Here is a 25780-nt window from a genome sequence, read left to right as displayed (position 1 = left end):
AAGCGTCGAGATTGACAAAGAAATGGTTCAATGACAGTGTAGAGTAGAGGAGCTGAATTTGCCCCCAGAGTCCCCATAGCTCAAGTCAATTGAACACTTGTGAGAAGACTTAAAGAAAAAGCTGTTTACATACCCAAGTGAGTCGACCAGTATACATCAAATTTGGGAATGTGTAGAAGAGACCTGAGATCAAATTTTTATCGAGACATGCTTGAATCTGACCAAGAGCATGCCCAGAAGGATTCAGGCAGTGTGAAAAGCCAAAGATGGATTTACAAAATAATAAAAATTGAACTTCAGATTTTTTAGGAGCAAAACTGTAACAATATTGTGATATGATAAGAATCTGGATAACTAATCACATGCTAAATAGTTAAAAGTCAAATGTATGTAAGAGACAGCCAAGATGATTGTCTATAAAATGATGGCATGCTCACTTTCGAAGGTGAAGTGGATGGTGAGTTATGGAGCCTGAAATTCAAAAGTTCAAAACATTGTTACCCTTTTGCTCATCAGTGTCTATATGTGCGTGTGTGCCTGTATGTGCTCTGTGTATTCATACGTGTGTGCTGTTTGTATACATATGTGGGTGAGTGCTCGGTGTATATATGTGTGTGTATACATACATTATGTGTGCGTAACTTGCAGTGTGTGTATCACATGCAGTCTATATGTAGGATCCACATTTATAAATAGTGCATAAGTGATTATATGGGTGTAAACATTTCAGCAATCGCCCAATGAGCAAGCAGAATGCTGCTCATTCATCAGATGATTGGATAGTTTATTGTGGAACAAAACTCAATGTTCTCAGCAGCACATGATGCAAACTGAAGAAGTGCTGCTGATAACATGATACTGTTAGGGGACAGATTTGCCTTGTGGGGGGAGCCAGATATTGCAGAGGGATCAGCTGGGACATGTAGTTCCACTGTCAGCAGATTTTAATGTTATGGTTGCTGAAGTAGGTGACTGGACCCCGAAACACTTCCCTCTTGTCCACAACAATTGTCAGTAGTGGGAGGTGGCACTTATGGTATAAGACACGCGGAAGCGCACTTGTAGAGATGGTGTCTGGGTGCAGGTGTTGGAGCGTCTGTGATGTTCCTGCAATCTTAAGCAGTCAGACACATGTGAGAGCTTGTCAATGTAACACTTTGCTGAAGCAGAAAACATGGTAGTTAGAGTTGAGTGACTTTTGGTTTTTTATGGTCGAGTTTCGTTTCGTGAAACCCGACTTTTCCAAAAGTCGGGTCGAGCAAGATCGGCCGATTATAGGGAAAAGTCGGGGTCGTCCCGAAACACGAAACCCAATGTAAGTCAATGGGGAATAAAAGTCGGCAGTGAGAGGAGGACAGGAAACACACCTACAGTGCTCATTTGAATGCCAAAAGCATCAATTCTTCTTACTTAAGCTGGTCAACCTTAGTTAACTTCATAATACAAGTTACGCACTGAAAAATGGGGGTTATTTGGCTAAAGTTGTGGGGGGGTAGGACTGGCTCCAGGTTTTCATGTGCCCTGGGCGAAAGAGCGCCCCTTTAACACATAATACCACAACTCATCATGCTCCGATACGGCAGAGAAATAGCGGTATAGTACAATGAAAAATACTTCACTTTTTACATCTCATGACGAGGCCCATCTATTTCTCCATACAGAATCATTGGTCCCATATAATGTTTGAAACAGTATATGATGATCTCCACATAATGCTACAGTATATGTTGGTCCCCATGGATGAAGCTCCACTGTCTTATGGGCCCAAATAATGCTCCAAACATAATGGGCCCCATTTCTAATGCTCTAGTGTATAATGGGCCCTGTAAATGCTGCTCCAGTGTCTGATGTCAACCTTTGGAATGTTCCAGTGTATGGTGGGCCCCATCTATCATTCTCCAGAGTATAGTGCTCCCCAAAAATTGCTGTCCCAACATTGAAAACAATCAAATAAGTCTCCTCGCTAGGGAATCCCTGTACTAGTCTGGACTCCTCGTCGTCCCCATCTTCCATCTCACTGCAAAGTATTTCAACCTTGCAAGTGCTGTGATCCTGAGAAAGCAGGGGGGCCCACTCGTTGGCGACGGCACTGGCACAGGGCCCCTGATAGTACGGTGGTGTGTCTGATGGCGGGTGGGCCGAACCTGCACTTTCATCTGCAGCTTCCTGTTTGTCACCGTGTAAGATGGAACTGTATATGGGAAGGGTAACCTGAGTTTCATCAGGGTCAGATTCAGGCCGGGTAGCGTGCGAGGGGATTGTAGTGGTCTGGGTCAATGTACCAGCAGATTCATCGAGCAGTGGCTGGGCATCAGTGCACTTGTGTCGCCCCCAGGAGTACGGTCGCCACAGTGGCATTACCTTCCTCCTAGGGAGTGTGATGTCATGCTTGGGAGCAACGAAGGATCTCTCTAGCAGGTTAAATGATTGGGCGGCATTATTCCCACGAGTCATGACCCTCCAAACAGCGTTCATGAAGGCAAAGTGTTTGTTTTACGTGGGCAGTATGGTTGCAAAGCTGAACCTTAAAGGAATGTCCAGAAGGGCACCACCAGGAGTGGAGCCTACGGAGTAATTTGACTCAACACGGGCAACCTCAACCATGCCAGCTACAAAACAGATGCACACATTGCAAGCTTAATTCCGTTAACGAACGAGACTCCGTCATGCCCCGCGGTCCGAGTCTGGCTTACTAGAGGGACACGTGAGGCTCTGGCACATGAGATTGGCCAATAACTGGTGTGTCATGCCGTTACATGTCCGTGGCTGCATGTGCGCTACACTGAAAAGGCCAGCGTTTGTCGCTTACAGGTGCAGATAACCCGCTGAACAACGTTAGTGATGGGGATCACTGATTACAATTATTACTCGCGAACGATGATTTCCCAGTAAGTGCAGGTCAACCGCAGTTCCGGAATTAGGCCTAACCGTCATTACTGAAAAAAATGAAAAACTTACGTGTGCAAACCACAGGTGCTGTAGCTTGCTTAACAGCTCGCCAGCCGTTCTCACACCCAGTATGGGTTACACGTGATTGCACAAAGGTGAGAAAGGGTACCGTATCCCCGGATAACATGTAGGGATAGGGTACACATTCAAAAGATATGTCTATACATCAGGAGGCAGGCTCAGACGGTGTTAGGCCCAGTATGGCTTGCAAGTGATTGCACAAAGATGAGAAAGGGTACTGTATCCCCGGATAACATGTATGGATAGCGTACACATTCAAAAGATATGTCTATACATCAGGAGGCAGGCTCAGACGGTGTCAGGCACAGTATGGATTTGACGGCCCAGACTACACAGCGGAGGAGCAGGGAGAGGTAAAGATTGCAAGTGCTGGGGCCCTGCCCAAGCAACGGGGGCCCACTCATGGGCGTCGGTACTGGCACTGGGCCCCTCATAGTACGGCGGTGTGTCTGACGGCGGGTGTGCACCACCACCGTCAGAGACACTTGATTGCACTATGAGGGACCCTGTGCCAGTGCCCGCGCCCAAGAGTCGGCCTACCCACCTGTCCAGGGCAACGGCACTCGCACGGTGTCGTGCGCTAGGTGGTGACCCCGGCCATGGGGGGGGGAGGCTGCACAGTTAGGGAGTTTTAGAAAGTGGCATATGTTGATGTTGGACATTCAGCTGATGCAAAAGGCGAAATAGGTCAAGTCCCAGGAAGAGGTGGACCAAAGCAAGCCATTTTTCTGTCACCCTATGTGTCATCAGGGGAAGGTGGGACAAAATCCTTGGAAACCCATGCGTGGTTCATTTTAATGAAGGTTAGATCATCCACATTTTGGGTTGACAGACGGGTCCTTTTTTCTGTCAGGATTGATCCAGCTGCACTGAAGACTCTTTCCGATAGCACACTTGCAGCTGGGCAAGCGAGCTCCTGTAAGGCATATTGTGCCAATTCAGGCCAGGTGTCCAGTTTAGCAGCACAATAGTCAAAGGGGAATGACCTGTGTGGGAGAACATCGATATGGGAGGAAAAGTAGTTTGTAACCATAGTTGACAACTGCTGTCTCCTGTCACTTTCCATCGATGCTGTATTACCAGTTGTGTGAGCGGTACTTGAAAAATCAGTCCACAACATTGTCATGAAACCCCTGTCTCCAACGCCACTTCTGCTGTGTGCACCATGAACACCTCTGCCAAGCTGCCCCCGGCCCGTACGGCTCGTGTGAGAACCATCACCACTGCTGTGTGCTGGGAATGCCTCAAGCAACCGATTTACCAGAGTTGCTTGTTTATTAGCCAATATTAGGTCAAGGTTCTCCTGTGGCATGATGTTTTGTAATTTGTCTTTATAGCGTGGATCTAGGATGCTGGCCAACCAGTAGTCGTCATCGTTCATCATTTTGGCAATGCGGGGGTCTCTTTTTAGGATCCGCAAGGCATAATCTAACATGTGGGCTAATGTTCCCGGTGTCAATGATGCACTGCGAGTGCTGTTTGGAGGAGCACTTTCTGGCAAATCCACATCCCTCCAGTCACGCACAAACCCTGTACCAGACCTTGCCACGCCAACATTTTCACTTGCCCCACGAGATGCATCCTCCTCCCCTAAGTAATCATCCCCATCATCATCCTCCTCCTCCTCTTCTTCCTCCAACTCGTCCAGGAGAGGTCCCTGAGCAGACAATGGCTGAATGTCATCAAGGATTCCCTCCACCTCTTCCTCCTCGTCAACATTGGCTGCAGACGCCTGCTCCTTAAGGTGCGTCAAAGTTTGCATGAGCAGACGCATAAGTGGGATGCTCATGCTTAGGATGGCGTCGTCTGCGCTTACCAGCCGTGTGCATTCCTCAAAACACTGAAGGACTTTACAGAGGTCTTTCAGCTTCGACCACTGCACACCTGTCAACTCCATGTCTGCTCTCAAAGTGCCTGGCCGTGTATCCTCCCACAAATGCATTATGGCCTGCCTCTGCTCGCACAGCCGCTCCACCATGTGCAGGGTGGAGTTCCACCTTGTTGCAATGTCGATAATGAGGCGGTGGTTGGGAAGGTGGAGCAATCGCTGCAGCTTCTGCATACGAACGGAGTGTACAGGCGACCGGCGGATGTGCGCGCACAGTCTTCGCACCTTCTGGAGCAGGGCTGTTAACTCCGGATAATTTTTGAGGAAGCACTGCACCACCAGGTTCAAGGTGTGAGCCAAGCAAGGTATGTGGCTGAGTTTTGAAAGGGCTATGGCTGCCACAAAATTACGGCCGTTATCACTAACTACCTTGCCTGCCTCAAGATGTACACTGCCCAGCCATGACTCAGTTTGTCGCTTCAAGTACTCGGCCAGCACCTCGGCGGTGTGTCTGTCGCCCAAACACATCATCTGCAACACAGCCTGCTGACGCTTTCCACTAGCTGCTCGATAGGGGGACACCTTGTGTGCAACAGTGGCAGCTGCAGATGGAGTGCTCGTACGACTGCGCTCTGTGGACGAGCTTTCGCTTCTGGAGGAGGAGGAGGAGGAGGGTGGAACGCCTACAGCCAACTGTTTCCTATACCGTGGGCTAGGCAGCACTGTCCCACCACCGCTGTCCCCTGTGGACCCTGCATCCACCACATTAACCCAGTGCGTAGTGATGGACACGTAACGGCCCTGGCCATGCCGACTGGACCATGCATCAGTTGTGAGGTGCACCTTTCCACTCACTGACTGCTTGAGTGCATGGACAATGCGGTCTTTCACATGATGGTGGAGGGCTGGGATGGCTTTGCGAGAGAAGAAGTGGCGACTGGGTAGGTCATAGCGTGGTATTGCATAGGCCATGAGTTCGCGGAAAGCTGCGCTTTCCACCAACCGATAGGGCATCATCTCAAACGAGATTAGTTTGGCAATGTGGGCGTTCAAACCCAGTGTACGCGGATGAGAGACTGAGTACTTTCTTGACCTACTCATAGTGTCTGGGAGGGTGAGCTGGACTTGAGAGCTGCATATGGTAGAAGTAGCGGTGGACAGGGCAGACTGAGAGAGGGTTGATGATGGTGATGGAGTTGGTGTTCTTTCTGATGGCCTAGATTCAGTATTTCGTTGCTATAACAGTGGGATTCCCTGACTGCTGTGGCCTTGCAACGACACCTCAACATTTGCTGCTGTGCTAACCGGTGGGCTTACAGTGGGGGAAACAATGTAGCGTTGCTGACTACCTTCTTTGTGATCAGTTGCACATGTGGCACTTGAGGTTTGGTGTTGTGTCCACGCTTGCAAGTGCATGCTGGTTAAATGTCTAAGCATGCAACTGGTATTCAAATTTTTCAGATTTTTCCCTCGGCTAAAGGTCTTTGCGCACTTCTTACAGATAGCCTTGGCCTGATCATGAGGATTTTGTTCAAAAAAGTGCCACACTGCACTCTTCCTACTTTGGCAGACATTTTGCGGCCTAGCACGCTGTGATGTTTTGACCCTCTGGACAAGCTGTCCAGCAACTCTTTTGATTTTTGGAACGTGTCTTTGGAGTGCTCCGGGCCTGCCAGATAACAGCTGTTGCGATGTTGATGTCTGCTGTGGATGCTCCTCATCTGAGCTATTGGAAGCAGCACCCTCTTCCCCCAATGGATGCCAATCTGGGTCAACAACTGGGTCATCCATCACCTCCTCTTCAATGTCATGTGCACCTTCCTTTGTGTCACCGTGTATGGTGGTATAGTGTGCGGGAAGGGGCACCTGAGTCTCATCAGGGTCAGAATCTGGCTCTGTACACTGCGAGGACAATGTAGTGCTCTGAGTGAATGTACCAGCAGAATCATCTATAAGCGGCTGTGCATCAGTGCACTCCATGTCAGATTCATCTTGGCCTGGGTAATTCACCATTTCACTTGATAATCCAGGCATGGTATGTGAAAACAGCTCCATGGAGTAATCAGTAGTATGGCCTGCGTCATCCTTCAATCTTGGTTGTGGTGAAGGACACAAGGAAAGGTGTGGTTCATGAACATGAGCCTCCAATGACGACTCAGTGTTTTTACTTTTTACAACTTCAGAAGAGGAGGCGATAGAGCTGGAGGCTGAGTCAGCAATGTAAGACAAAACTTTTTCCTGATGCTCTGGCATTAAAAGCGGTTTGCCAACTCCTAGAAAACTAAGCCTTCGAAGCCTTATGGAGCCAGACGATGACGCAGGCTCAACACCTCCTGCATTCGGTCCTATTTTGCTTTTGCCACTACCATCATTTCCACCACCATGGTGTTTACCAGCTGCCAACCCCCGCCCAATTCCACGGCCTCTTCCACCAGCCTTCCTCATTTTTGGTAGAAATGTAGACAAAATCCAACAAACTATATAGTAATGTAAAACAAGGTACAAGGTGTCTATAGGACAGGGGAGATTTAGATTTTCTGCACACACTAGTGGACACTGGACACTTTTGGATTGTGTGAGGCCCACTGAATATCAGAGCGCTATGTCACAGGCTCGATGGCACAGGTGTGAAAAAAGTGACTACAGGATAAGGGAGATTTTTAATTTCTGGGAGATTTTGAATTTCTGCAGACACATGTGGACACTGGACACTTGGATTGTGTGAGGCCCATTGACTATCACAGCGCTATGTCACAGGCTCGATGGCACAGGTGTGAAAAAAGTGACTACAGGATAAGGGAGATTTTGAATTTCTGCAGACACTTGTGGACACTGGACACTTGGATTGTGTGAGGCCCACTGAATATCACAGTGCTATGTCACAGGCTCGATGGCACAGGTGTGAAAAAAGTGACTACAGGATAAGGGAGATTTTGAATTTCTGTGAGATTTTGAATTTCTGCAGACACTTGTGGACACTGGACACTTGGATTGTGTGGGGCCCACTGAATATCACAGTGTTATGTCACAGGCTCGATGGCACAGGTGTGAAAAAAGTGACTACAGAATAAGGGAGATTTTGAATTTCTGTGAGATTTTGAATTTCTGCAGACACTTGTGGACACTGGACACTTGGATTGTGTGAGGCCCACTGAATATCACAGTGCTATGTCACAGGCTCGATGGCACAGGTGTGAAAAAGTGACTACAGGATAAGGGAGATTTTGAATTTCTGCAGACACTTGTGGACACTGGACACTTGGATTGTGTGAGGCCCACTGAATATCACAGCGCTATGTCACAGGCTCGATGGCACAGGTGTGAAAAAAGTGAATACAGGATAAGGGAGATTTTGAATTTCTGCAGACACTTGTGGACACTTGGATTGTGTGAGGCCCACTGAATATCACAGCGCTATGTCACAGGCTCGATGCAGCAGGTGTGAAAAAAGTGACTACAGGATAAGGGAGATTTTGAATTTCTGCAGACACTTGTGGACACTGGACACTTGGATTGTGTGAGGCCCACTGAATATCACAGTGCTATGTCACAGGCTCGATGGCACAGGTGTGAAAAAAGTGACTACAGGATAAGGGAGATTTTGAATTTCTGCAGACACTTGTGGACACTGGACACTTGGATTGTGTGAGGCCCACTGAATATCACAGCGCTATGTCACAGGCTCGATGGCACAGGTGTGAAAAAAGTGACTACAGGATAAGGGAGATTTTGAATTTCTGTGAGATTTTGAATTTCTGCCGACACTTGTGGACACTGGACACTTGGATTGTGTGAGGCCCACTGAATATCACAGTGCTATGTCACAGGCTCGATGGCACAGGTGTGAAAAAAGTGACTACAGGATAAGGGAGATTTTGAATTTCTGTGAGATTTTGAATTTCTGCAGACACTTGTGGACACTGGACACTTGGATTGTGTGAGGCCCACTGAATATTACAGTGCTATGTCACAGGCTCGATGGCACAGGTGTGAAAAAAGTGACTACAGGATAAGGGAGATTTTGAATTTCTGCAGACACTTGTGGACACTGGACACTTGGATTGTGCGAGGCCCACTGAATATCACAGCGCTATGTCACAGGCTCGATGGCACAGGTGTGAAAAAAGTGACTACAGGATAAGGGAGATTTTGACACTTGTGGACACTGGACACTTGGATTGTGTGAGGCCCACTGAATATCACAGCGCTATGTCACAGGCTCGATGGCACAGGTGTGAAAAAAGTGACTACAGGATAAGGGAGATTTTGAATTTCTGCAGACACTTGTGGACACTGGACACTTTTGGATTGTGTGAGGCCCAATGAATATCAGAGCGCTATGTCACAGGCTCGATGCAGCAGGTGTTAAAAAAAGTGACTACAGGATAAGGGAGATTTTGAATTTCTGCAGACACTGGACATTTTTGGATTGTGTGAGGCCCAATGAATATCAGAGCGCTATGTCACAGGCTCGATGCAGCAGGTGTGAAAAAAGTGACTACAGGATAAGGGAGATTTTGAATTTCTGCAGACACTTGTGGACACTGGACACTTTTGGATTGTGTGAGGCCCACTGAATATCAGAGCGCTATGTCACAGGCTCGATGGCACAGGTGTGAAAAAAGTGAATTGTAGAATTGGGCAGAATAGGAATCTCCCTAGAGTGTAGGTCTGTAAGAACGGAACAAGTCCTCCACAGTGACACACAGATAGCTTTACTGTGGCTGTGATAACAGCCGTTACACGGTACTGTGTGAGGAGCGTACACCGCTGTATGGTGTGAATAAATGCACGCTCAGTACCTTAGCAGGACAAAAAAAATTGGGATTGCTTTTAAAAAAGCAGTTTGCAGAGCAGTAGGGAATCAGCAATGCAGCTGTCAGGAAGCCTTAGAAGGCAGCCTAACAACTAACACCGCTGATCCACCACAATATAGCCTCCCCTTGCACTGCACACACAGTGACTGGTGTGTTGCACAGGCAAAATCGCTAGCAGCAGAAGCAGTTTTTTTTTCTTCTTCCCTGCCTAACGCTCTCCCTACAGAATCAGCAACCTCTCCCTATGCTAAGATCGGCAGAAGTAAGATGGCGGTCGGCGTGCACGCCCTTTTATAACCCCTGTGACGCCTATCAAAGCAAGCCAATCACTTGCATGCCCTTCTGAAAGATGGTGGCGACCCCTGCCTATGTCATCACGTTGCCCACAGTGTCCGTGGATCCTGATTGGCTGAAAAAGAGCGCTAAACAAACTTTTGAAACGCGACTTTGGCGCGTAAGTCGCCGACCTCGTGGCCGACGTCATTCTAGGGTCGGGTTTCGTTTCATGAAACCCGACTTTGCCAAAAGTCGGCAACTTTTGAAATTGTTCGACCCGTTTCGCTCAACTCTAATGGTAGTCTCTCATTTAAAGGGAAAGTGCCGCTAGCTCACAGTATAGGTTACATTGCATATGGTAGGTACGAAGGAAGGTGTCTTCTCCTTATGAGGCAGCTTTAGAGTCTCTCAGGGTGGCTGGAGCACATGTTTTTCCACTTGCTACTAGAGGTAATATTATTCAATGTCCAGGAAATACTATACTGATGAAGGGATCTTCACAGGTTGGCTCCCATGGTGACATAAAAGTAGTGTGTAAGTTCTCATGGTTTTGGCCCTACCGTTCCCTATTGCAAGGAGTAGGTCGGCCAAAGTTTGACTTGTGGAAGACACATGGAACTGATTCTTGCTAAAAGTATATAGGAAAAATCAGTATGCAGGAAAACACTTGTTCAACTTCAGCTTTCCTAAATGTTTGAAGCTTCAATCCTTTATGGAGGCGACTGTGTGGAGAATGATGTCCCCTCAGTGTGGACTGGAAGGATTCAGGGAGCAGTGCTGCTTCCTTCCTCTCCCTTGACTAGACAGGACTAGACTGGTTTGTAGCAGCTCACAGGAAGTGTGTGCATTGAGCTAGGAGGCTCCACCCAGCCATTTCTATGGTAGCTTGTTGTGAGGAGATTAGTCACCTAAATTCATATGCATACCTTGACCAGTAGACGGCAGCAAAGCACAATGCACATTTATGAATCCTCAGTGTATGCACATGCAGTGTATTACATCGCCTAACTCACAGTGCCTGAAGTAGTTTGAGATGCAAATCTCATCTTGAGAAAGGAAGAGGACTAGAGCGCTAGTGCCACGTATTGGAAGTAGCAACCCTAAAAGTCAAAATTATTATTATTATTATTTTTATTATTATTTATTGTTATAGCACCACTTATTCCATGGCGCTTTACATGTAAGGAGGGGTATACATAATAAAAACAAGTACAATAATGTTAAACAATTCAAGTCATAACTGGTACAGGAGGAGAGAAGACCCTGCCCACGAAGGCTCACAATCTAAAATTGACTCTTTAACAAGCCTTGTCACATGATAATTAGGATAAAAGTCAAAACCAGAATCTCAGTTTGCGGACACCTGTTTCAGGGTACTGCCCCTCTTCAGTGTGAGATGTAGCACAATGGAACAAATCTACTGCCACACAACAACTGTTTCACTCAGTAGCAGTACACCAGGTACTGTGATACCACAGATTGTCCTATTAGCGATTGTTTGGTCCCCATCGCTCTTCATCAGCCCATGTAAAGAGGCCGGGAAACAAACTCCAAACAACTTCAATATTGTCCATCTTGCTCATTTAATGGTCTTAACCAGGAGCATGTAAATGCAACCAAAATGTTTGAGTGTGATGGTACAATGAGTGTGCATTTAGGATCCCACTTTAAACTTTTGCCAAGGGCCCCACTTTGTCTACAGCCAACCCCAGATAGAGTTAAATTTATGTATACCTTCTCACAGATTTGATTCCTACATGCAAATTTAAGCAACATTCTAAACAGTTGTCATTAAAAATGTTTCAGTTCTACCATTTTACTGCTGCAGAGTGTCTGTAAATCCTTTATCTAGCTGAGTGCTCTTGAAAAAAATGTACAACTCTTTCATTGCTTCTGCTCACTCAGTTCTGATGGCTCTCCTCTCTCACTTTCTTCTCTTAGTGTAAGAAATAGCATCAGGGAAGGGGTTATATACAAATGGCAAAAGTGGAGAGGGGAAAAAGTATTTGCAGTTTCAGGGAGGGCAAAGAAAACAGCCTATAGAAAACACATGAAAATAAGTTCAGGATAGAAGTTGTGCTGATATATGAGCTAATGGAAACAGCAGCATCCTGGATACACATAACCCTTATGTACAAGCTATATTACTGGGTGACAGAAAACTGAAATTTGGATCAAGCAATAACTTCACTTCAGAGGTTTTTAAAAACAAATAAAGGAAATAAGACTGCAACTGAAACTTAGTGACATTTTCTTAATTTTAGTTTATCATCAAAATATGTCAAATTAAATACATGTATATTCATGACAAACATTTCATTATTATTTTAAAATAAAGCAAAATCCAAAGGAATAGGGCCTACATTAATGGCACTTCTATACATCAAAAAATCCAAAACGAATAGAGAAGTGATGCCATAAAATCAATAGCCTTTATTATAACAATCATATAAACATAAAAAAGGAGATACATGTCCAATGCCACCCAATAAGGAAAGTGCATATATTGCCTCATGTCAAACAAACACCTCAGCAGAGCATACAGTACATAGATATGGACATAGTGTAATGGCTGCAAACATGCATAAATGCTCCACTAAATGTTTGTCTGTAAAGCACTCTATAAATGACACAATATCCACACCAGTTAGCACTAATATAATCCCACTGAAAAAATATTTCACAAATAAGTAGTAACCCACAACAATGCTCAAGGTAGAGTGTAACTAATCACTCAGAGTTACTAGAGCTCCATGCATACATAGATGTAAATGAGAAAATGGCTCTCAATATACATGTTATCTAAAAGGTACATAAATTGCAGAGTGCAGCGGTACAGATATATAGGTCTCACACTATGTGCCAAAAAGTCAGAGCATATGTATTGCGGTCTGGTGAATAGTATGTTGACCCTCAAGCCCCAGCTAGGTGTACCTACTTACAGTGCAAAGTGCAGCTGCACAGATATATAAATCCAACACTAAGTGCCAAAAATCAGAGCATATGTAGGGCGGTCTGGTAACCAGTATACTAACCATCAAGCCCCAGCCAGGTCTACCTACTAACAGTAAAGTGCATAGAGCATACACAAAAACATACAACTTTATTGAGCACAGATCCCCGACGCGCGTTTCGCTCTAGCATCGTCTTGGGGGGTGAGGTATTTGATTGACAGGAGGCAATATATGCACTTTCCTTATTGGGTGGCATTGGACATGTATCTCCTTTTAGTGTTTTTATGTTTATATGATTGTTATAATAAAGGCTATTGATTTTATGGCATTACTTCTCTTTTCATTTTGGATATTTTCATTATTATTTTAGTTTTAGGAAGAAGGATGTAAAAAGATAATTCTATCCTAGAGAAAGGGTTCACATGGACCTTGCTTGATTTTGCCCCCATAGACAGTTGAAACATATATCTTGATAAGGAGTTTAGGAAGATAATGTTAGATTTTAGGCACCATAGTCAACAGTAAAGTAAAATTGTCTTATACCCAAGTCCTATAACCCAGGAGTTATTAAATAATATCAGATTTGTGGTGGTGACAGAAGAGAATAAATTGTAAAAATTTATATATCCAAGTACTGGATAAATATGGACTTAAAGGGAATCTGTCACCCCTTTTTTGAGATATCATATAATGATATCATTCATTTGTGTGTCACATAAGGATTCTCTTAGTACTTTTGCTTCCCCCTGACCCCGCACCTTTCATGCATAAATACCTTTTTTATATTGGTTCAGATGTATGTAAACTGCCACGGTGTGGTCCGCTGGGCGGGGCTTAATCAACTGCTCCCCCCCTCCCTGTCTTGCTCTACACAAGAAGAAATGCATAGAGCAAGACAGGGAGGGGGGAGCAGGTGAATAAGCCCCGCCCATCGGACCGGACCGTGGCAGTTTACATACATCTGAACCGATATAAAAAAGGTATTTATGCATGAAAGGTGCGGGGGTCAGGGGGAAGCAAAAGTACTAAGAGAATCCTTATGTGACACACAATTGAATGATATCATTATATGATATCTCAAAAAAGGGGTGACAGATTGCCTTTAAGAGGGAAAGAGGAAAGGAAGTGTGGTGGGGAAGGAGATAGGGGGAAATGAAATGGGATATATAGAATTGTATTTATGTATGTTTATGGAATAAAGATGGTTTGTGATCTGATTTTAAGAAAAAGGGTTTAAATATAGATAAAGTATTTATTAAAAAAAATAAATTAATTAATAATAAATATTACTTACAAGCACATTTCATTCCCTGGTGAACCAACCCATAAAGAAGAGAGCCGCAGTGATCACAGAAAGTTGGGCTGCTGTAGCTGTGGACCTTGAACTTGTGTCGGCTACGAGGATCCTGTAAGTAAAGCAGATTCCATAATATAAGATCATATTACCATAGGACTGTCTTACTAAAGAAGCTATCATCATTATCAAGTCATTAGTCAAATCGAAGGCAATGTACTCAAGCTACCAATCGGTAAGCTAACGCATCATTCGAACCTATAGTGCACCCTAAATGTACACATACAATTGGCCCATAAAAGCACCTCAAACTCAAAAGGTGAAAGTCAAGTCAGCCTGTGGATAAACATTTTGTAACATGAAGTTCAAATGAGAAAATAGAAAATGATGAGTTGACACCTATCCTAACCCTAAGGTCTCGTGCAAGCATCCTTTTAATTCCTATACAGGAAAAGACAGTACTGGTGAGACCCATGGTCCATATTCTTGTGGCATTCGTTTGTACATATGTGACATTGTGTGACATGCATGTATCCATTTGCAGTCCGTGTGTTACATCCGTGAGGCTAATCTGTGCCGTTCGTGTGTCCTTGTGACATATAGTGACGCCTGGGAAAAGCAGTACAGTTCGTGCTGATCCCAGGTGCTAGGCTGCTGAAGGCAATTCGCATCATTGTTGCCTGGTCTACCTGAGATTAGCGCAACCAGGCAACAATAATGGGGGTTGTATTTGGCACATGCTGTGTACATTCTGCGTAAAATAAAGAATTAAATATAAAAAATGAAGTGGACTCATATGCAATTTTCATAACCAGCTCACGATTAATAATCTGGGAAAAGGGTCAATAACTCAAAAGGTTTCCAGGCTATTAATAATAGCTCGCAGCTGTTTTTTGAGCATTTACTGGTAAGTTTATGGGGGATCCAAGAAAAAAAATGACGTAGAGTCCCCCTATAAATTGAAACCAGCAAAGGCTAAACAGACAGCTGTGAGTTGATGTTAATAGCTTTTGAAGGGGTCTGAGATATTGCCTCCTCCAGGCTGCCAACATCAGCCCTCCACCGCCCCAGAAGAGCAGCTGGATCTTGGGATCAAAGTGAACTATACCGCTTTTCCCAGGTGCAGGTACGTGTCCCGCTGATGGCACACGGATTTCTAGACTTAGCACACATTTTCCAATTTTATCAAACTTTCAATTTATGAAATTAATTGTTCTATTATAAAGAAATATTTAGGAGTTTGAACAAGAAACTTGAAAAATGGCCACATGATCATTACAGAGCCAACACTAAGACCTGTATTATGTTACCAGTTTTGTTAAGTCTGCTGTTCCTAAATGTCAGCATGATTGGGCATCTTTGAAGAGCAACTATTTATAAATTATTAGATATTGCCATTAATCTTCTTATAATAATGGAATATTTAAGCACATTGCATCTTATTTCAGTCCCCTGTCAAGGCTCCTGCTTCCTAACATAACTGTGTTTAACTTAAAATTATCTCTCTTTCATATAGCTAAAAGAATGAAAATCTCCACGAACCAAAAGAACTTAAAGGCTCATCTAATTATTGCCAAAACATCTTGCTCAACCCGAGCCTATACCCTAATATTTTGTTGACTGGGGAGACTTATGTGAACATAATGGTGGTAGTGTAGTGACCAGAAAAACCATTACTAATATATGATGGCATTTGTGTCAACGGTTTTTTGTTTTGCCTTGGGAGGAGGTAAGTTACTTATTATGCTGCATTGTTTTGGTATTACAACTTGTAGTACTATGCTGTCCTCTTCTGATTTAGTTTGGCATTACAACTTGTTTTTCTAATTTGAAGATAAGTGGCAATTGGAGGTGGTGTGAGAGACTGAAAACGTGGGGTTATGTGCGGTCTTGGTGGTGAGAGGAGGTAGGAAAATGAAGCTCCTCGTCTAAGACAAGCGGATAATAAAAAGCACCTTTTTCTTGGAGTGCCCCGCGTTTACAGCAAGAAAGTGCTGAGACAAGCGAGGAGCTGCAGAGCTGCGCAGCCGATTATCCAGATTCTCCGATCCGATTAAGGTCAGTTAATCTTCCCCCTTCACGCAGCACAGTGAGTTATATGAAAAGTTACTGCCATCCTCCCAAGGCCGGGACCGAGAAAAGGCTTGACTAACACAATGTTTAAGGAAAATTGTATCTGTTATCCATTACTGTTTTATGGAAAAACATAAGAATTGTTTCAAGCCTTCAGTAAAATTCATCTTTCAAGTTTGCACGGATCCTCCGGTGTATGCTTCTTTCCTCCTCGGCCTCATACCTTACAGGCATCAACATAACCCTCAGTCTCATATATCCGTAATCTCCCCCTTTTATAATTGCCACCTAACCTAGGGATTGTTAGAGCCAACGGAGTCGCAGTGACTGAACCACCCTCTGAGATACTAGGCCTGCATCCCACAAGGCGGTGTGACAGTAGCGTGATTGTGTAAGAATGTTAACTTTCTTCATGTCCAGAGTGGTGCATCAACATTTGCTATCTACTGGATGGCTTGTAAGTTTCCTTAAGGTACTGTCACACTTAGCGATGCACCAGCGATCCCGACAACGATATGACGCGGTCAGGATCGCTGGTGCATCGCTAAGGGGTCGCTAGTGAGCTGCCACACAGGCAGATCTCACCAGCGACATAGCAGGGGTCGGGGGTAGCCGCTTACCTGTCTGACGAGGCGATCTTGACATCCTCCCGCCCACGTCCACGCGTCGCTCGTCGGCGCCACAGGAAGCTGACGACGAGAAACGGCCCAGGATGTTCTCGCGCGATCAGCGATAATCAGCGGGGGAGCCGGTCGGAGGTAAGTATCAGACATAGTGATATTGCTAGCAATATCGCTGCTACGTCACAAAAAACAGTGACGTCATAGCGATATTGCTAGCGATATCGCTTAGTGTGACAGGCCCTTTACACTGGCATGTCAGGCATGTCCACTTGGAGAGACAATACCCCATAGATCACTATCTACCACAAAATTCTTCAGGACAATGTCTGATCATTAGGGTACCGTTACAAATAGCGATGCACCAGCGATCCTGACAACGATATGGATCGCTGGTACATCACTAAGTGGTCGCTAGTGAGCTGCCACACAGGCAGATCTCACCAGCGACATCGCTGGGGTCGGGGGTCGCTACTTACCTGTCAGACGCGGCGATCCTGATGTCCTCCCGCCCGCGTCCACTCGTCGCTCGTCGGCGCCACAGGAAGCGCCCGATGAGAAATGATCCAGGACCTTCTTGCACGATCAGCGATAATCAGCGGGGGAGCCGGTCGGAGGTAAGTATCACATGTAGCGATATCGCTAGCAATATCGCTGCTACGTCACAAAATCGGTGACTTTACAACGATATTGCTAGTGACATCGCAGTGTGTAACGGGGGCTTTAGTCATTGTCCTAAAGCTCTGGAGCTGTTGGTTTGCACAGCAAGACAAAGTACAGGAGAAAACAAAACTTTTATGTCTTGTTCCCATTGGGATGCTTAATTATTATTTAAGATGAGACAAACATGCAGACATAGAAAAAAGTAGTCTAAAGCAAATCAGTTTTCATTAATTTGCAGTGGACAAGTCATGATTTCATGCATTTCTAAAAATGAAATAATAATTTTTGGGGTACAAACAAGGAAAATTTCGTTTTGGAGATTTGAAACATTAGATTGAATTAAAATCAATGATAAAGTGATATTACATGAAAGGGGTTGTTAAAATTACAGGATTATTTCTCCATAGGCTCAAGAGTGCAAAAAACAAACAAACTGAGCTCTTAGTTACCCTCATGGGGTCCATCGCTGCTCCTCGGAACTGCTCTGGTGTTTGTTGATTGGCTGCAGCGGTGATGTCAACCAAAGTGTCAAAACATCTTGATTTATTCATTATGGAGTATGAGGCCATGCGCAGAAATCCCAGCACTTACAGACCTGGATGCTATCAATGAGAATATTAACCCCTTCACGACTCCTGCCATACTAGTACTGCTCTGCGGGAACTGCATTTCTGTCCGCAGCACTACTAGTATGGCGGCACAATAACCGCGGCCTCACGCTGAGCGCTGCGGTGATCGGGTATGGGTGTCAGCTGTATGTGACAGCTGACACCCGCAGCAGCGCCTAAGATCGGTGCTAGCACCGATCATGGGCATTTAACCCCTTTGATGCCATTGTCAGTACTTAGAGCGGCATAGAGAAGCATCACACAGGGAGGGGGCTCCCTCCGCGCTTGCATCAGAACAATGCGATGCAATTGCGTTATTCAGATGGTCTCCATCGAGACCCCCGGCACCAAGATGGCCGCATGGTCCTTCCGGGTCCTGCAGGAAGGTGGCTTCTCAGCGCCTGTTGAGAGCATGACCTGAGAAGCCTCCATCCCTACCTGTCAGATCCTGAGCTGATACTCTGCAGTGCAGTGTCAGATCAGCGATCTGACATTATATAGTAATGACCCATACTGGAACAATGTAAATGTTATAATGTGTAAAAATATTTTTTAAATCCCCAAATAAATAAAAAAAAAAATATTGTACCAATAAATACATTTATTTATGTAAATTGAAAAAAAAACAATAAAAGTACACATATTTGGTATCGCCGTGTCCGTAACTATCCGCTCTATAAAACTGTCCCACTTGTTAACCCCTTCAGTGAACACCGTTAAAAAAATAACATACCACCGAATAAAAAGTGCAATAACACTCGATAAATAAGACGGATATAAATAAATGTGGTACTGCTGAAAAAATAATCTTGTCCCGCAAAAAACAAGCCCCATACAGCTCCATCAGCAGAAAAATAAAAAAAAAGTTTTAGCTCCCAGAATAAAGCGATGCAAAAGTAATAATTTTTTCTATAAAATAGTTTTTATTGTGTAAAAGCGTCAAAATATAAAAAAATTATATACATGAAGTATTGCTGTACTCATACTGATCCGAAGAATAAAGCTGCCATACCAATTTTGCCACACATGGAACGGTATAAAAAAAAACAAAAACAAAAAAAACGATTCCTAAATTGCTGGTTTTTGTTCATTCTGTCTCCCAAAAATCAGAAAAGAAAGTGATCAAAAAATGTCATGTGCCCAAAAATGGTACCAATAAAAATGTCAGCTCGTCCCGCAAAAAACATGACCTCACATGACTCTGTTGGCCGAAATATGAAAAAATTATAGCTCTCAAAATATGGTGATGTAAAAACTAGTTTTTGCAATAAAAAGCCCTGCCGTGCGCCAAAACAGTGGTTTTCCCCCACATATGGGGTATCAGCGTACTCAGGAGAAATTGCAGAACAAACTGTATGTAGCAATTTCTCCTGTTACCCTTACGAACATGCAAACTATGAAGCAAAAAAAGATTTATTTGGGAAAAATGTGATTTTTTTTATTTCCATGGCTCTACACTATAAATTTCTATGAAGCATTTGTGGGTTCAAGGTGGTCAATACACATCTAGATAAGTTCCATAAGGGGTTTAGTTCCAAAATGGTGTCACTTGTGGGGGGGTTTTCACTGTTTAGGCACATCAGGGGCTCTCCAAACGCGACATGGCGTCCTGTTATGATTGAGTCACCGTAGGAGGCAAAAACAGAAATGCTAGCTAAGTCCTGAAAACCAGAGAAGTTGGCAACTATCAGATTGCAGACCCCTGAACCTATCAACACAACTAGCAGTAGCCGTGGGGGGTTCCTACGATGACCTAGACCCCTCGATCACAGCCGAAGAGATACATAGGCCTAAAGAAGGAAAGGGGAAATCTAACTGCCCCAGAGCAGACCCCAAAGCAATAGGCAGCCCCCCACATATAATGACGGTGAAGCAAGATGAAAACACTTACACAGACAGAAAGACAGGCTGAGCAAAGACGGGGCCCAAAAACTACCTAGATAGGAACGGATAGGAAGGCTGCTGTCTGCAATCTGCCAAAACCCTATCAGAGACAAAAGCCAACAAGCTGATATAAAAATGGCCCTGAAGCAACTAAGCTTCAAAAACTAAATCAGCACTCAGGTACTTTCAGAAGACAGAGCTCACGGAACACTGCACACTCCAGCAGGGAGTGGCAGAATCCAAAAAGCAAGAAAAACAAAAACCAATCTTAGATGCAAAAAGGCAAAACAGAAAACTTAGCTTTAGGAGAGCAGGAATCAGACTGGTGTCCAAGAGTCCTCAGAGAAATCACCCGCAGGGCAGAAAGGGCGTAGGCTGCCTTAAATCCAGTCAGTGACTCCACTCAGCCAATCGTCTTCATTAGTCCCAGGTGCAAGATAATCAGGCTCACTACCTTCCTTCACTAGAATAGGGAGTTCACCAGGCCTCAGTGACGGAGGGGAAAATGAACTCACAACAGTACCCCCCCTTGATGAGGGGTCACCGAACCCTCAACAACGCTACCAGGGCGATCAGGGTGAGCCCAATGAAAGGCACGCACCAATCTTTTGGCATGAATATCAGAGGCAGAGACCCAGGAATTATCCTCCTGACCATAACCCTTCCACTTAACCAAATACTGGAGTCTCCGTCTAGCCAGACGGGAATCCAGAATTTTCTCTACCTCATATTCCAAGTTACCTTCAACCAATACAGGGTCCGGAGGTGCCACCTCAGGCACAACTGGCTCAACAAACCTCTTCAACAAGGACTTATGGAACACATTATGGATCTTAAATGTGACAGGAAGAGCCAAACGAAAAGAGACCGGATTAATAATCTCCAAAATCTTGTAAGGTCCAATAAATCTAGGCTTAAACTTAGGAGAAGCCACCTTCATAGCAATATTTTTTGATGATAACCACACCATATCACCAATCTTAAACTGGGGACCAATGGTCCTATGTCGATTGGAAAACCGCTGGGCCTTTTCCTGGGAGAGAGATAACTTATCCACCACTTGGTCCCAGATCTGGTGCATTCTCTCCACCACAGTGTCAACACCTGGGCAGGCAGAAGGCTCCACCTGCCCTGAAGAAAATCGAGGTTGAAAAGCAAAGTTACAAAAAAAAGGTGACATCAAAGTGGCAGAACTAGCTATATTATTTAAAGCAAATTCGGCCAAGGGCAAAAATGAAACCCAATCATCCTGATCAGCGGAAATAAAACATCTCAAATACGACTCCAAGGTCTGGTTTGTTCTCTCTGTCTGCCCATTGGTCTGAGGGTGAAAAGCAGAGGAGAAGAACAACTGAATTCCCAACTTGGAACAGAACGTCCTCCAAAATTTAGACACAAATTGAACTCCTCTGTCAGATACAATGTTCTCAGGAATCCCGTGCAAGCGAACCACCTGTTGCAAAAACAGAGGCACCAACTCAGAGGAACCATGATGAACCATCTTAGAGAACCTATCACAAATGACCCAAATAACAGTCATTCTTTGAGAGACCGGCATATCAGAGATGAAATCCATTGAAATATGGATCCAAGGCCTCCTGGGGACCGGCAAAGGCATCAACAACCCACTAGAGCGAGAACAAGATTTAGACCGGGAGCAAGTCCCACAGGACTGCACAATATTCCTGACATCATGAGACAAGGTGGGCCACCAAAAAGAGCGACTCACCAGATCTCTAGTACCAAAAATACCTGGATGACCAGCCAATGCAGAGCAATGAACTTCAGACATCACTCTCTTCTTCCACTGGTCAGGAATATACAACTTTCCACTGGGGCAACGCTCAGGTTTGTCCTCCTGGAACTCTTGCAGAGCAAGTCTCAAATCGGGCGAGATGGCAGAAAGAACTACCCCTTCGCCTAAGATGGTGGCAGGCTTGGTCACCACAGGAGAATCAGCAAAGAAACTCCTAGAGAGGGCGTCTGCCTTGACATTCTTAGTTCCAGGAAGGAAAGAGACCACAAAATCAAAACGTGTAAAAAACAAGGCCCACCTAGCCTGTCTAGGGTTCAAGCGTTTAGCCGACTCTAGGTAAATCAAATTTTTGTGGTCAGTGAGGACCACAACTTGATGTTTGGCTCCCTCCAACCAATGTCTCCACTCCTCAAATGCCCATTTCATGGCCAACAGTTCCCGATTCCCCACATCATAGTTACGTTCAGATGAAGAGAACTTACGGGAAAAGAAAGCACAGGGATTCATTTTAGATGTTACCGGATCCTTTTGGGACAACACCGCTCCTGCACCAATCTCAGAAGCATCCACCTCTACCTGGAACGGGAGTGAGACATCAGGTTGCCGTAGAACCGGGGCGGAGGTAAATCTACGCTTCAGCTCCTGAAAGGAAGCAACCGCCTCCGGAGACCAATTCAACACATCCGCACCCTTCCTGGTCAGGTCAGTCAATGGTTTGGCAATACTAGAAAATTTTGCTTTAAATTTCCGAAAAAATTAGCAAAACCCAAAAACTTCTGGAGGGCCTTCAAAGAAGTGGGCTGTACCCAATCATAAATGGCCTGTACCTTGGCTGGGTCCATTTCAATAGTTGACGGAGACAAAATAAATCCCAAAAAAGAAATTCTCTGTACTCCAAAAAGGCATTTTGATCCTTTGACATACAGAGAATTCTCTCTCAAGATACGGAACACAGTCCGAATATGCTCCACATGAGAATCCCAATCCTTGGAGAAGATCAAAATATCATCCAGATAGATAATCAAAAATTTATCGACAAAGTCTTGGAAAATATCGTTCATGAAGCACTGGAAGACAGAAGGGGCATTAGTGAGCCCAAAAGGCATCACCAGGTACTCAAAATGTCCCTCCGGAGTATTAAACGCCGTCTTCCATTCATCCCCCTGCTTAATGCGGATAAGATTATACGCCCCCCTGAGGTCAAGCTTGGTAAACCAGCAAGCACCTCTGACTCTAGAGAATAGATCCGAAATCAGGGGTAACGGATACTGATATTTAATAGTAATTTTATTGAGGGCACGATAATCAATACAAGGCCTTAAAGAACCATCCTTCTTGGCCACAAAAAAAAACGGCACCTAAGGGTGAAGAGGATGGTCTAATATGACCCTTCTCCAACGCCTCCTTAATATAGGACCGCATAGCCTCGTGTTCGGGTACAGATAAATTGAAGAGCCGACCCTTAGGAAATTTACACCCCGGGTTTAGTTCAATTGCACAGTCATAACTCCTATGATGAGGCAAGGACGCAGACTCATTCTCACTAAATACGTCATAGTAGTCCGCCAAATAGTCAGGAACCTCATGCGACTGAGGAGAGGTGGAAAAAACCGGAGCCTCACTAAAGGTACACCGGCAACCCCAACTCACCACAGACACAGACTTCCAATCCAAAACTGGATTATGAATCTGCAACCAGGGAAACCCCAGAACAACGGCATCATGCAGACCATGCAACACCAAAAATCTGCAATTTTCTTGGTGGTCTGGGGCGACCCGCATGACCAACTGGGTCCAAAACTGAGGTTTATTTTTAGCCAGAGGGGTAGCATCAATCCCCCTCAAAGGGATAGGCGTCTGCAGAGGTGTCAACAGAAATCCACAACGTTTAGCAAAATCCAAGTCCATTAGGTTTAGCGCTGCTCCCGAATCCACAAAAGCCTTGGCGGAAAATGTGGACAGGGAGCAGATCAGAGTAATCGCCAAAAGAAACTTAGGCTGAACCCCACCAACAGAAAACGTGTGTGCAAAGCGTTTCTCACGTTTAGGACAAACAGAAATAACATGTGAGGCATCTCCACAGAAAAAACACAGCTTATTACGCCTTCTGAATTCCTGACGTTGCGCCTTAGACAAAACTCTATCACATTGCATAGGTTCAGACGTCTGTTCAACCGGTGGCAACACCTCTCATGTAATCCTGCGTTCACGTAAACGCCGATCAACCTGAATGGCTAAAGACATAGAATCGTCCAGACCAGAGGGAACAGGAAATCCCACCATAGTATCTTTTACGGCTTCTGACAAACCCTTCCGAAAGAGAGCAGCCAAGGCACTATCATTCCAGGTAGTAAGGACCGCCCACTTTCGGAACTTTTGACAGTACAACTCTGCAGATTCTCGACCCTGGTTCAATGCTAACAGGGTCTTTTCAGCCTGATCAATAGCATTAGGTTCGTCGTACAGCAACCCCAAGGCTTGAAAAAATGCGTTCACATTAGTCAGAATAGGGTCATCTGGTTTCAAAGAAAACGCCCAATCCTGGGGATCGCCTCGCAGCAAAGAGATGACAATTTTAACCTGCTACGCGGGGCTCCCTGACGAGTTAGGCTTCAAAGCAAAAAATAATTTACAATTATTTTTGAAACTCAAAAATTTAGATCGATCCCCAAAAAATACATCAGGTGTGGGAATCTTTGGTTCAACAGCATGTGAACGAGCAAGATAGGCGGAAATTCCTTGCACTTCAGCAGCGAGCTGCTCCACACGATCAGACACTTGCTTTATCTCCATTGAGAGAAAAAAAAAATTCCCCCTACGGCCTCAGAGATATAGAGGAAAGAATATACACACTTTTTTTTTTTTTTTTTTTTAAACACAATTCTTTCCTGCTATTGAGTACCCCAGGATCTGCGGTTGGGCGGGTGATTCTGTTATGATTGAGTCACCGTAGGAGGCAAAAACAGAAATGCTAGCTAAGTCCTGAAAACCAGAGAAGTTGGCAACTATCAGATTGCAGACCCCTGAACCTATCAACACAACTAGCAGTAGCCGTGGGGGGTTCCTACGATGACCTAGACCCCTCGATCACAGCCGGAGAGATACATAGGCCTAAAGAAGGAAAGGGGAAATCTAACTGCCCCAGAGCAGACCCCAAAGCAATAGGCAGCCCCCCACATATAATGACGGTGAAGCAAGATGAAAACACTTACACAGACAGAAAGACAGGCTGAGCAAAGACGGGGGCCAAAAACTACCTAGATAGGAATGGATAGGAAGGCTGCTGTCTGCAATCTGCCAAAACCCTATCAGAGGCAAAAGCCAACAAGCTGATATAAAAATGGCCCTGAAGCAACTAAGCTTCAAAAACTAAATCAGCACTCAGGTACTTTCAGAAGACAGAGCTCACGGAACACTGCACACTCCAGCAGAGAGTGGCAGAATCCAAAAAGCAAGAAAAACAAAAACCAATCTTAGATGCAAAAAGGCAAAACAGAAAACTTAGCTTTAGGAGAGCAGGAATCAGACTGGTGTCCAAGAGTCCACAGAGAAATCACCCGCAGGGCAGAAAGGGCGTAGGCTGCCTTAAATCCAGTCAGTGACTCCACTCAGCCAATCGTCTTCATTAGTCCCAGGTGCCTGATAATCAGGCTCACTACCTTCCTTCACTAGAATAGGGAGTTCACCAGGCCTCAGTGACGGAGGGGAAAATGAACTCACAACAGCGTCCACTAATTATTCCATCAAATTTTACATTCAAAAAGTCAAATGGTGCTTCTTCCCTTCCGAGCACTGCCGTGTGCCCAAACAGTAGATTTCTCCCACATATGGAGTATCGGCATGCTCAGGAGAAATTGCTCAACAAAATGTATGGTCCATTTTCTCCTGTTACCCTTGCAAAAGTAAAAAAAAAAATTAGGTCTAACTAAAACTTTTTGTGAAGGAAAAGTAAATGTTTATTTTTTTTGTTCCAAATTCCAAAAATTCCTGTGAAGCACCTGAAGGGTTAATAAACTTCTTGAATGTGGTTTTGAGCA

At 44.8% G+C, this 25780-nt stretch overlaps 1 protein-coding gene across 2 annotated transcripts in view; it reads right to left on the bottom strand.

Annotated features, from left to right (window-relative positions):
* LOC141085633 (protein kinase C gamma type-like) overlaps positions 1 to 25780 on the bottom strand; it is a 779251-nt gene that overhangs the window by 244617 nt on the left and 508854 nt on the right. For both annotated transcript variants that reach the window (XM_073571170.1, XM_073571169.1), the window contains exon 4: positions 14140 to 14251. In XM_073571170.1, coding sequence (XP_073427271.1) covers positions 14140 to 14251 — 112 coding nt within the window. The remainder of the gene's footprint in view (positions 1 to 14139; positions 14252 to 25780) is intronic.

This window comes from Dendrobates tinctorius, unplaced genomic scaffold (assembly GCF_039654945.1).
Source record: "Dendrobates tinctorius isolate UK_male_01 unplaced genomic scaffold, ASM3965494v1 ptg000028l, whole genome shotgun sequence".
Classification (NCBI taxonomy): Eukaryota; Metazoa; Chordata; class Amphibia; order Anura; family Dendrobatidae; genus Dendrobates; species Dendrobates tinctorius.
The sequence above is the reverse complement of the archived record's forward strand: the minus strand, read 5'-3'. Positions and strand labels throughout refer to the sequence as shown.